Source organism: Elephas maximus, chromosome 1, assembly GCF_024166365.1.
Source record: "Elephas maximus indicus isolate mEleMax1 chromosome 1, mEleMax1 primary haplotype, whole genome shotgun sequence".
Taxonomy (NCBI): Eukaryota; Metazoa; Chordata; class Mammalia; order Proboscidea; family Elephantidae; genus Elephas; species Elephas maximus.
In genome coordinates this window covers 1,074,288-1,087,451 of record NC_064819.1, presented here as the reverse complement: position 1 = coordinate 1,087,451, position 13,164 = coordinate 1,074,288, and the positions used below count along the sequence as shown (strand labels likewise).

The window sequence follows — 13,164 nt, the reverse complement described above, 5'->3', positions numbered from 1 at the left end:
TCCTCTGTGATTTATTCTTTCCTACAGCTTCTATGTGCATCTCAGACCTTCATTACCTTCCATCTAAACAATTTCAAGTAATTGTCTGGCTGGACTCCTTGTCTTTAGTGTTTCCCCATTTTGGTTCATTTCAGCAAAAATCTTCCTAATACTCCTGTATCATAATGCCATTCTTCTTTTGAGCCCCCTTCAAGCATTCACAGTGTTCGTATTCGGTTCATGCTTTTTAACCAACTTTCCTGGCCTTCCACAGTCTGTCCCACACAGAGCTTCTCAGCTCCAGCCTGACAGCACTACTTGGCGTTGGCTTGTCTTCCTCATGGCCCATTCCACACTACTCTCACACTTGCAGGGCACCCATTCATCTGTCCCCATCTATCAAAGTTCTACCCCTCTTATCAAGGGCAACTCATTTCCCAAGTTCTCAGTGAAACCATCCACAGTCACCTTAGGGGATTCCTGTTTACCAATTTTTATGGCATTTAAGGTCTGTACCTCTTATTTATTACCATTTCCTTGTACTGTAGTAATGTGTGGAAATGTCTTTTGTCCAATAAAGAATTATAATGTCTTAGGAGGCAGAAATTGTACCATATTTCAGTGGGTCATCTCTGCTTCCTTTATAAGAGTTAGGGGTTGACAACTCATTTGTGGATTTTCTTTTAGCGAAGTGGTGAAAACAGAGATAACAGGGAAAGGGAGGAAGATAAATTCCTTTTCCTTCTGTACCCAGGAGTGCTCAGTAAACAGAGTATGAGGTAAGGAGAGAAATATAGTCAGGACTTATGTTCCAGGATGATGCTTTAAATAAATACATTTTGGAGGTATAATGAAAAAGTATTTTATGTTCTTCCCTGAAATATCTTTCTTTAGGGATTTTCTTAATTTTGTATCTGATTCTCCTTTGCTTTTTATGGTCAATTTGGTTTTTGTAAGAACAGGTTTGTGACAGAGTAGGAACTTGGATGCTCATGGGAAAGCGATAGTCTCCCAAAATGAAGACAAATACTTTCCAGAGCAAACCAAAGTCCCAAGAGAGAAGATGACAGAGCTAGGGAACAGTCTCTGGAACAAGCATTGGCCTTCAACTCTGTCCTCTTCAACCAGCCCTTGGCTACTCCCTGCTTAGGGACCCACGAAGGTGGGTGGTCACTATCTGTGCAGGAAAGTAGGGGCAGGAAATGGGCAGGAAAAGACAGGCACAATCTTTGTTTCACATTGAGTGCCCAGCAAGTCACCCTGCTTCCATGGAAGCTTACTTGGAGCATCTGTTCAAGGTGTGTCTTGTTATTTCAGGTGCTAGAAGGTGTCATACAGGCTGTATTATGTCACAATACATAAATGAATGGGGAGGAAAGATCAAAGCAGACAGATGAAGGTTACGTTGTTTCTACACAGTTTTTCTGTGAGTCTCAAAATGAATCCAGGAATTTACTTTGTGCTCTTGATCTCAAAGTGATGATCCACACATCATGCAAACTGTCGTTGGATTGAAATATTGTTAGTGTGCAAACACAAGCCCTCTCAGAGACGAGATCTGATACTGGACACGCCTGAGGGTGCGCCCTTCTTGTTTTCATAACCAGTTTCAACTCTCTATCTTGTTTTTCTATTTCAGCACGGACTCAAAATAATTCAGAACACCTTCTAATCAGTAAGTATCAAATTAGTCGTTTAAAATTAAGAAAACTAGATTGTTTAGTAGTTGGAGAACTCACAGTAAAAGTTGGATCTTAGCGAGTAGATTTGGTTTGTGTTAGGTTATCATGTTGTGGACCTTAGTCTCTATTCCTATCCATGCCCCTTCCCCAGAGGGCTGGGCCTGCCACCCTTGGCAATGACTTGGGTACCCGACCAACCTTAGCAGCAGCTGGAGCAGGGAAAACACAGCCTTTACTTTTGCTCTAAATTACTAAACCATTTTATGTCTGGCTCCATTTGCCACTGACAATCTTTACCTAAAACCAAGCATCTAGAGAAGCAACTCATACATATAACAGAGTATCTTAGTCCAGTAGTTTTCATACTGTGTAACAGTAACCTGTAATAAAAATTACGTCTTATACCCTAACCCATAATACAAACATACACGTACGTGAATAACTGAAATAAAAGTTTCCCAAAGCTGTGTTTATCCCAAGCCAGGGTTTCTCAACCTTGGCAGTATTGACATTTCAAGCGTTTAATTATATAAGGATTGAGGGGAAGCTGTTTTGTGCATTGCACGGTGTTTAGCATCACCCCTGGCCTCTACTCACTAGATGCTGGCTCCCCAGCCTTGTGATAGTCAAAAATGCCTCCAGACATTGCCAAATTGCCCCAGCTGAGAACCATTGCTCTAGCGTGTGTAATATATTCTGATATTTTCTCTTCTGCTCTGCTTCGTTTTCAAAAATATGCTGTTTGTGACCTACTGAATTATTTTCATGACCTACAAATAAATTGAACCCCGTGTGGACAAATGAGGCCTTAATGTCCATTATCATTGATTAATAGTAACCAGTGCCAGCTCTATACCCACGTGACCAAAGAGTTATGAGGCAAGGAAAGGTTGCCATGTTGAAGGAACTTTATTATCAGAAAGATATGGGCTGGAGTCCCAGCTGCCACTCACTGGCTATCCGACCTTGGGCCAGTCTTAGAACAATAAAATGCATCGCAATCATGGAACTGAATACAAATTATGGCTTCCTACTTTTCTTAAGTGGTAAATATGAGAGTTAAATAAGATAATGTAAATGAACAGCATTGATGAGGTACTTTCTGAGAGCTATTATGGATCTCTACAGAGGATTAACCCTAGCCTAAAAAAGGGCTTTTGCAAAAAATAAAGTATAATTTAGGGTGGCATATGCTTAGCAATAAAACAAGAGGTGGGTAAGGGCACCGAGGTAGGGGATTCTCAGGAAAGGCTTCCTGGAGGGAGGGGATGGAGGCGTCCACCTGTAACCTCCTTCATTCAGGTTCTGATAACACAGAAAACCGGTTGCTCTCAAGAAGATTTCAACTCTGGCGACCCCGTGTATTGCAGAATAGAACTGCACTCCGTAGGGTTTTCAAGGCTTCAACCTTTTGAAGCAAATCACCAAGGCTTTCTTCTCAGGTGCCTCTGGGTGTTTTGGAACTGCCTACCTTTGGGTTAGTAGTGGAGCAATGAACTATTTGTACCACCCAGGGACCCCAACAAAGTAGGAGGCATTGCAAATGCTAATATATCTCAGAGTTCCTGACTGTCTTTAGTATTTGCCAACATTTCAGATGCAACCAGTGCCTCAGGACCTCCCTCCCAGGATGAAACAGCAAACAGAAAATGGCTCCTTTATAGTTTGCTTCCTTTGGGGGGATTATCTCCACTCCTCATTACCTGTTTCTGCCTGTTCTGCTGCCTGAGAAAGTGCCAAGGTGAGTTTCGCCAAGGTGGGTTTCATTTTCCCTCTTCCCCTCTGCACCTACAGTTGGGTTTCTCTATTCCTGGGACCGGTAGATTTTTACCTGGATTCAGCTGTTGTCTTTCATGATCTTCTTGGATATGCCATGGACAATGATTTCTTGGGTGGTGTTTCATACACTAAAGATCCAAATGGATTAATTCAAGCTCACTCAAGTCATGGAGCAGGCATGCTCACTACTATATCACAGTCCTCCAGTCAGGGATATGGTAAGAAGGGCACATGGCTGGGAATTTCTCCTTCAATTTGTGTGAATCTTAGGATTTTTTTTTTTTTAGGATTGTATCAGAAGAAGCTCTTATAAACCTTGAGGAGGTTGAAATGATCTCTCAGATCATGCCTTTATGATTTGAGTAATTTTGTCTCATCCTTTTTCATAGCCACACCACAGCATTCCAGTCATACACACTCTTGTTGCCGGTTCTGACACGCTACATGCTTGAACTGAACCCTAACTCAACAATAATGTGTTCGAAAAATGCATGTTTGGTTATGATGGGAGAGAGAGAGAGCCAGTGCCATTGAGTCGACCTCGACTCATAGCGACCCTATAGGACAGAGTAGAACTGCCCCATTGAGTTTCCAAGGTTATGATGGGAGGGGCGTGATATTTTGAAAACAATTACCGTCTGCTTATGTAAAACATCCTTCAACTCACAACCACTTACACATCGTAAGACAGGTAACGTCCTTCAACCTCACAACTACTTACACACTGGTAAGACAGGTTCGCATGGACAATTTTGATCTAGTTGTGGCCTAAACCACTTCAGTTCTCTCTTTTATCCTCTCTTCCATTTTCTCCCATCCCCTTTCCACAACACAGTCACAGAATAACTATGCTGTTGTTGTTAGGTGTTGTCGAGTCAGTTCCCAATCATAGCAACCCTATGTACGGCGGAACAAAACACTGCCTAGTCCTGCACCGTCCTCACAATTGTTGTTACATTTGAGCCCGTTGTTGCAATGCCTGTGTCAATCCATCTTGTTGAGGGTCTTTCTCTTTTTTGATGACCCCCTAGTTTACCAAGAATGATGTCCTTCTCCAGGAACTGGTCCCTTTCGATAACATATCCAAAGTACGTGAGGCACAGTCTCACCATTCTCACTTCTAAGAAGCGTTCTGGCTGTACTTCTTCCAAGACAAATTTGTTCGTTCTGCACAATCTCACCATTCTCACTTCTAAGAAGCATTCTGGCTGTACTTCTTCCAAGACAAATTTGTTCGTTCTGCTGGCAGTCTGTGAATTCAATATTCTTTGCCAATACCATAATTCAAGTGTATCCATTCTTCTTTGGTCTTTCTTATTCATTGTCTAGCTTTTGCATGAATATGAGGCAATTGGAAATGTTATGGCTTGGGTCAGGCACATTTTAGTCCTCAAAGTGACATCTTTGCTTTTTAACGCTTTAAAGAGGCTTAAAAAGCAGCAGATTTGCCCAATGCAATACGTCATTTGATTTCTTGACTGCTGCTTCCATGGGTGCTGATTGTGGATCCAAGTAAAATGAAATCCTTGACAACTTCATTATTTTCTCCATTTATCATGATGCTGCTCATTGGTCCACTTGTGAGGATTTTTGTTTCCTTTATGTTGAGGCGTAATCCATACTGAAGGCTGTGGTCGTTGATCTTCATTACTAAGTGCTTCAAGTCCTCTTCACTTTCAGCAAGCAAGGTGGTGTCATCTGCATTTGGTAAGTTATTAATGAGTCTTCCTCCAATCCTGATGCTGTATTCTTCTTCATATGGCCCAGCTTCTTCAATTATTTGCTCAGCATACAGATTGAACAAGTATGGTGAAAGGATACAAACCTGATGTACATCTTTCCTGATTTTAAACCACATAGTATCCCCTTCTTCTGTTTGAGTGACTGCCTTTTTGTCTATGTACAGGTTCCACATGAACACAAGTGTTCTGGAATTCCCATTCTTCACAATGTTATCCATAGTTTGTTATGATCCACACAGTCAAATGCCTTTTCATAGTCAATAAAACACAGGTAAACATCTTTCTGGTATTCTCTGCTTTCAGCTAAGATCCAACTGACATCAGAAATGATATCCCTCATTCTACATCCTCTTCTGAATCCAGTTAGAATTTCTGGCAGTTCCCTGTTGAAGTAGTTCTCGAATTATCTTCAAAATTTTTTCTTGAGTGTGATATTAATGATGTTGTTTGATAATTCCTGCATTCTGTTGAATCACCTTTCTTTGGAATGGGAACAAATATGGATCTCTTCCAGTCAGTTGGCCACGTAGCTGCCTTCCAAATTTCTTGGCATAGACTAATGAATGCTTCTAGCGTTGCATATTCATTTATTGAAACAGCTCTATTTGTATTCTGTCAATTTCTCGAGCTTGGTTTTTCCCCAGTGACTTCAGTGCAGCTTGAACTTCTTCCTTTCAGTACCATTAATTCTTTATCAGATGCTACTTCCTGAAATGGCTGAACATTCATCAGTTCTTTTTGCTACAGTGACTGTGTATATATTCCTTCCATCTTCTTTTGATGCTTCCTGGGTCATTCAGTGTTTTGCCCATAGAATCCTTCAATATTGCAAGTGGATGCTTGAATTTTTTTCTTCAGTTCTGTCAGCTTGAGAAATGCTGATTGTGTTCTTTTCTTCTGGTTTTCTAACTCTGGGTCTTTGCATATATCATTATAATACTTTGTCTTCTTGAGCTGTGCTTTGAAATCTTCTGTTCAGCTCTTCTATTTCATCATTTCTTCCATTTGCCTTATCTACTCTGTGTTCAAGAGCAAGTTTCAGCGTCTCTTCTGACATTCATTTTGGTCTTATCTTTCTTTCCTGTCTTTTTAATGACCTTTTGCTTTCTTCATGTATGATGTCCTTGATGTCATCCTTTATTATGTCTGCCACAAGAGAAAGCTTTGTCTGGGTAAATGTGCTTCTGGTGTTTTGCGATGAGGTCTTCTGTGGCCCAGAGACTTTTCAGAATCCTGAGGAATTTCTTTATTATCCCAGCTTTGAGTCTTAAACTCCAGGGCTTTTTCCGGGGTCCCTCTGTAAAGTTTCATTATCTTTCTTGAGGCAGCTGGAACTTCTCTCAGAATGGCAGAAAGAGAAGCAGGGACTAGCTGGTAGGGGATTCTGGGTATGATGGTGACAGGACTGTAGGGTCTCTGTCATTGGGTAAGGAATGTCCCCAGTGCAAGGATTTCCAGTCTTTTAAAAGTGATATACTGGATTCTGTTCCTCCCTCTTGGATGTGCTGTGGGAATATCTTGAATGAGAAGTGATGAAACAGTGAGGAAAATGGCCAGGGTGAATTCTCAGGAGCAGAGGGATGTGTAGCATGCAGTTGTTGTTGTTGTTAGGTGCCATCAAGTCGGTTCCTACTCATAGTGACCCCATGCACAACAGAACGAAACACTGCCCAGTCCTGAGCCATCCTTACAATCGTTGTTATGCTTGATCTCATTGTTGCAGCCACTGTGCCAATTCACCTCGTTGAGGGTCTTCCTCTTTTCTGCTGACCCTGTACTCTGCCAAGCATGATGTCCTTCTCCAGGGACTGATCCCTCCTGACAACATGTCCAAAGTATGTAAGATGCAGTCTCACCATCCTTGCCTCTAAGGAGCATTCTGGACGCACTTCTTCCAAGACAGATTTGTTTGTTCTTTTGGCAGTCCGTGGTATATTTAATATTCTTTGCCAACACCACAATTCAAAGACGTCAACTCTTCCTTGGTCTTCCTTATTCATTATCCAGCTTTCACATGCATATGATGCCATTGAAAATACCATGGCTTCGGTCAGGCACACCTTAGTCTTCAGGGTGACATCTTTGTTCTTCAACACTTTGAAGAGGTCCTTTGCAGCAGATTTGCCCAATGCAGTGCGTCTTTTGATTTCTTGACTGCTGCTTCCATGGCTGTTGATTGTGGATCCAAGTAAAATGAAATCCTTGACAACTTCAATGTTTTCTCCGTTTATCATGATGTTGTTCATTGGTCCAGTTGTGAGGATTTTTGGTTTACTTTATGTTGAGGTGTAATCCATACTGAAGGCTGTGGTCTCTGATCTTCATTAGTAAGTGCTTCAAGTCCTCTTCACTTTCAGCAAGCAAGGTCGCGTCATCTATATAACACAGGTTGTTAATGAGTCTTCCTCCAATCTTGATGCCCCATTCTTCTTCATATAATCCAGCTTCTCGGATTATTTGTTCAGTATACAGATTAAATAGGTATGGTGAAAGAATACTACCCTGACGCACACCTTTCTTGACTTTAAACCAATCAGTATCCCCTTGTTCTGTCCGAACAACTGCCTCTTTATCTATGTAAAGGTTCCTCATGAGCACAATTAAGTGTTCTAGAATTCCCATCCTTTGCAGTGTTATCCATAGTTTGTTATGATCCATACAGTCGAATGCCTTTGCATAGTCAATAAAACACAGGTAAACATCTTTCTGGTATTCTCTGCTTTCAGCCAGGATCCATCTGATATCAGCGGTGATATCCCTGGTTCCTCATCTGCTTCTGAAACCAGCCTGAATTTCTGGCAGTTCCCTGTTGATATACTGCTGCAGCCGTTTTTCAATGATCTTCAGCAAAATTTTGCTTGCGTGTGATATTAATGATATTGTTCTATAATTTCCACATTTGGTTGGATTGCCTTTCTTGGGAATAGGCATAAATATGGATGTCTTCCAGTCAGTTGCCCAGGAAGCTGTCTTCCCTATTTCTTGGCATAGACAAGTGAGCACCTCCAGCGCTGCATCTGTGGCATGCTAGCCACAGCAAATAAACCAATAATAGCATCACAGCATACAATTGGTAGGAGGCCCTTAGGCTGGATAGGCTGCCAACCTTGCTCTAGACACTAAATTTCAATTTAGCAGTCGGATTCCAGAATTAAAACCCAAATTTATAGGGAATTAGGGAAGAGTTTCATGCTGTTCTTTAGTTTCTTTATTTCCCTTTTTGTCTTCCAGAGAAACGAAAGAAGACTTCTGATTCAACAGGAAGGGAAATTAACCTGGTATGTTTGAAGTATCTCTTAAAACAAATGGATTTGAGTTTTACGCTGTTAATATTTAGATATATCTTCTTATTTAATGAATCTATGTAACACTTATGTGTCCTAAGTGCTATATATATATTCACTCTTTTTTCTTAATTTTTAAAAATTTTTTTTACATTCACCTCTGATGCAAAGTTTCATGAGAATCAACAAGTTTCATAATAAGTGGTTCTCAGGATGGGAGGTGGGAAGCAGTGTAGACCCTCAACAGAAAATTCAGAAACTGCTTCAGCCTATTCACTTATTCTCACAGAAACTTCTTACAGTCTTTCTGGAAGAGAATAGGAAGTTAGTGGAAGAATGAGCACATCCATGACCTCATAAAATGACTGGATTTCCTTGTAAATCACACACACTGATAAAGGGGTGTGCTCACAGGCTCCTTTATTGTGCAAAATCCCCTGATTCTGTGTGGGATCCTCAGAGACAAGACCTCCTAGACTAAGCAAAGGATGTTTTAGAGGCAGTGCCAATTTTTCTTACAATTTCTTGGAAAATAAATTTGGGCCTTTATTTTGGGTTTAATGATGTATAAATATTAGAACTCAGAGAAGAATATAAGATTGGTTAATATGTTTGCAAAATTTTTTTTTATGAATATCTTTAACTAAAAACAAATAACTAGTCAAAAATGAGTTACTGTAAACAAACTTAATTTTTTTCTGTGTGTTTCAGTAAGGAGGAGTAGGAATAAAGAGGTGCTCCCATAAAGATTTTAGCCTAAGAAACCCTTTGGTGCAGATCTGCTCTGTCCCCTAGGGTCACTATGAGTTGGAATTGACTCAGTGACACACAACAACAACAACTGTCTTCAGTGGAAGAAAGGTGTGGCAATCTGCTTTCATTAAGATTACAGTCAAGAAAACCCTATGGAGCAGTTCTAACCTGTAACATATGGCGTCATCATGAATTGGAATCAACTCAATGGTAATGGGTTAAACTTCTTGAAGGCTCCAGAAAAATCAGAGGCAGATATAGCCAACAATTCTACATATAATATTAAATGGCACAAAGCTTTCTTCACCAACCCTCCTAATTTTAAACCAAACCAAATACTTTCAACTTAGTAAACTTGTATTAAATTTTTAGTAAGTATCAATAAACATTGTGTCGGGTGTTAAGGTTGTGTTTCCTGAAGTAGGGAGATTTTCTTAAACATTATTTCCTCTCTTCCTATAGTGAACCACAACAAAAATTCTACATTCTGTCACAATCAGTCCTGTGAGTTATGAAACCGTTTAGAACAATAACCTAAATAATTTCTGTGCAAACAAAATCCAGGTTGGTTAAAATGTGAGCATATTTTTTCTGTGTGAGCTGGATGAATTATTTATAACTTAAACTATAACTTAAAGTTGAATTCAAAATGTGTTTTTCTGTGTGTGCATTTATTCGGGAGTATTGTTTTAAGGTGTTCATGTCTTTCACTGGAATTTGAATTGCTCCACTTGAGTTGTCAGGCATTTCAGGAAATAATCAAAGAGATGACATATCAGACCCTTGGGGCTGAAGACTTTTTTTTTTTTTTATTGTACTTTAGATGAAAGTTTATACAACAAACTAGTTTCTCTTTAAACAGCTAGTACCTATATTGTTCTATGACATTGGTTAACAACCCCACGACATGTCAACGCTCTCCCTTCTCAGCCTTGGGTTCCTTATTACCAGCTTTCCTGTCCCCTCCTGCCTTCTAGTCGTTGCCCCTGGGCTGGTGTGCCCCTTTAGTCTCTTGGGGCTGACGACCTTTTTAAGAAGGAACTCACATGGAAGCCAGTGGACTAGAAATACAAAGTAGAGAAAAAAACTGGTAAAAAGATGGCAGGTATATATAAAAGTCAAAGTTCTGATCTTATTCCAGAATGGTCCTTTGAGGGTATAAAAGTGCTTGGTATACTAAAAACAAACCAATTGTACATTTTTAAAGGGTGATTTTTATGGTATCTGAATTATATCTCAATACTTATAAAAAAATGCTTCATAAACTGTAAAATGCCATACAAATGTGAGCTGTGACTGCCACCTCTGCCTTTATCACCTCTGCCCACCATACCATGGGGCACCAGCCTTGTGGTATACCACCCACATTGATCACCACCCACACTCAGTCACAGAGCACCATGCTTGCTTTCACCCCATTCATTCTGACAAAACTTATCGTGGAAATGAGCTATCTTTTGAGAAGAAAGCCAGGTAACTGAATTAATAGATTTAGTTATTGAAAAGTACAACAGAGACCTTGCTGGTACATTGCAGATTTATGGCTATTAGGTTACATGATAGTCTTTGCTTCTTCAGTGCTCCACTGGCTGACTTTAACTGGGTTCCTGCCAGTGGAAGTCGGCACATTCTATCTTAGTCAAGAGACTGTGAAGGTAAAAGGAAATGCAGCCTCTCTCAATCATCTAGCCTTTGTGTCATTTCCTGGGCAGCCACCTCTATTAGAGGCAAATCCTGTGCTAAGCAGTTAATAACTAGTTTCTCTGGATACCACCAGATATGCTGTCAGGGTGAACTCTGCCAAAAAGGTGTAACAGACGTGCTGATGCACACATTGCAGTGACGACAATGAAGGACCAGACAACCATGTAGACCCTCAAAGACCATGGACCTGATGCTGTAAAGGAATTGAAATTAAAAAAAAAAGAAAAGAAATAACAACCCCTAGCATTTAGCATTAGTATAACATCTCCATTTTTACCAGGTGGGCCCCGTGTGTGTAACTAGGAATGGTTAACAAATAGCTGAAAGCAACAGGGGCTGTTGTATTTTTACTTTCTATAAATTCACCTCATTCTCAGAAGCTGTAAGACATTTGAAGCTTTAAGATATTTATTTGGCAGTGTAAGAGTTTTCTTGTGGTATAAATAACTACAAGAGCAGAAAACAAAATCAGGTGCCACTGAATTGATTCTGACTCGCAGAGACCCCATGTGTGTAGAGTAGAATCGCACTCCACAAGGTTTTCATGGCTGTGACTTTTTGGAAGTGAATTATCAGGCCTTTCTTCCAAGGTGCCTCTGGGTGGGCTCAAACTGCAGTCTTTCACTTAATAGTCCAGCACTTAACCATTTGTACCACCCTGTACTCAACGGCAGTGGATTTGGTTTTTGGTTTTTTACAGGAATACTGGAAACCCTGGTGGGGTAGTGGTTAAGTGCTACAGCTGCTAACCAAAGGGTGAGCAGTTCAAATCCACCAAGAGCTCCTTGGAAGCTCTATGGGGCAGTTCTACTCTGTCCTATAGGGTCGCTATGAGTCGGATTCAACTTGACGTCATTGGGTTTGGTTTTGGTTTTATAGGAATACTGGAGCCCTGGTGGCACAGCGGTTAAGAGCTAAGGCTGCTAACCAAAAGTTCAACAGTTTGACCCTACCAGCTGATTCTTGGAAGCCCTATGGGGCAGTTCTACACTGTCCTATAGGGTTGGTATGAGTTAGAATCAATTCAATGCCAGCAGGCGACGGTATAGGAATACTATTTTAGGTTTTTTTTTTTTTTCCCTTTGTCCCTCAAAAACGGACAGCAATTTTCAAATTCTGTATTTCAAATTACAATAATAGATCATCAATAAACTCACGGCCCTCAAGTTGATTCTGATTTATGGCCACCCTGCAGAGGTTCCACGGCTGTAAATCACTACAGAAGCAGACTGCCACATCTTTCTCCTGTGGAGCTGATGGTGGTTTCAAACCGCTGACCTTTCAGTTAGCAGTCCAGTGCTTTAATATCATGAGTAACTTATAACATTTACTCTTTCTGCCCACTTAATGATGATCTGTTCTGCTTTATCCTTAATTGTTCTAAACTGTGTTAACACTGGCTATCAAATCGTAGGCTGCCTAAAGTTTGGATATTTTATATTTCTTGTTAGCTTGGGCCATGCTTTTCATCTTGAAGAAGGGTTGAAAAGTGCTGTGTTACCTCAAAAGTGACCAATAATAAAGCAAAAAATAACAATTTGGGGAGAACACAGTGGTCCTCGAGCCTTTCACCCTTTAATAACTGAGTTGTTAAAAACTGAATTGTCAGCAGCATATGTAAGGGACGACAGATTATTCCTCCTCTGAAGGTACGTTTAACCCCACAGTCAGAGGTGAGCGAGTACTCGCTCATGGGTGAGATTAGCGCTGTAAGACCCGCACCAACCTTGGCCTTATGTGATGCTTAAACCTTTTTGTGTCTCCTACAGGCTGCTGTTCCCCAGCCCTTTGGGAGTGAGCAAGATGAAGTGAGCACCAGGCAAAATTCCCAAACACTGCCAACAGAAACTGGTATTTATGATAATGACTCCTGGTTCAGGGCACAGGAAGGGCCTGAGGTTTATTCTAACCCATGCTTAGAGGAAAATAAACAGAACATTGTTTATGCTTCCCTGAACTATTGTATCACTGGAGTGAACCCAAGACCAGCAAGAGATGTGAAAGAAGCCCCTACAGAGTATGCAGCCATATGCGTGAGGAGTTAAATCTTGTCCTGATCTCCCCCAAGCCATCACTGAATGTCTCCAAGCCAACACCATCGTCTGGGCCCAACGGAATGTCAAATAAGATTCCTCGCCTTGAGAATTTTCCCTTGAAGGAGGTTTTTGTTGGTGCTTGGATTTTAAGAATCTATATGACAAGTGACTAAAATTTCTCCTGAGAACTTCTTTGGGAGACTTT

General features: G+C 40.7%; 2 protein-coding genes across 2 annotated transcripts in view; one reads left to right on the top strand and one right to left on the bottom strand.

Moving 5' to 3' along the window:
• The window catches only part of BTLA (B and T lymphocyte associated), a 43,753-nt gene extending 30,595 nt beyond the window's left edge, over positions 1-13,158 (top strand). The window contains exons 4-7 of the mRNA XM_049876434.1: positions 1,619-1,654; positions 3,259-3,402; positions 8,414-8,460; positions 12,693-13,158. Of these exons, the coding sequence (XP_049732391.1) occupies positions 1,619-1,654; positions 3,259-3,402; positions 8,414-8,460; positions 12,693-12,968 (503 nt within the window). The 3' untranslated portion in view covers positions 12,969-13,158. The remainder of the gene's footprint in view (positions 1-1,618; positions 1,655-3,258; positions 3,403-8,413; positions 8,461-12,692) is intronic.
• LOC126071864 (OX-2 membrane glycoprotein-like) overlaps positions 1-13,164 on the bottom strand; it is a 317,661-nt gene that overhangs the window by 6,235 nt on the left and 298,262 nt on the right. The gene's annotated exons all lie outside the window — the stretch shown is intronic.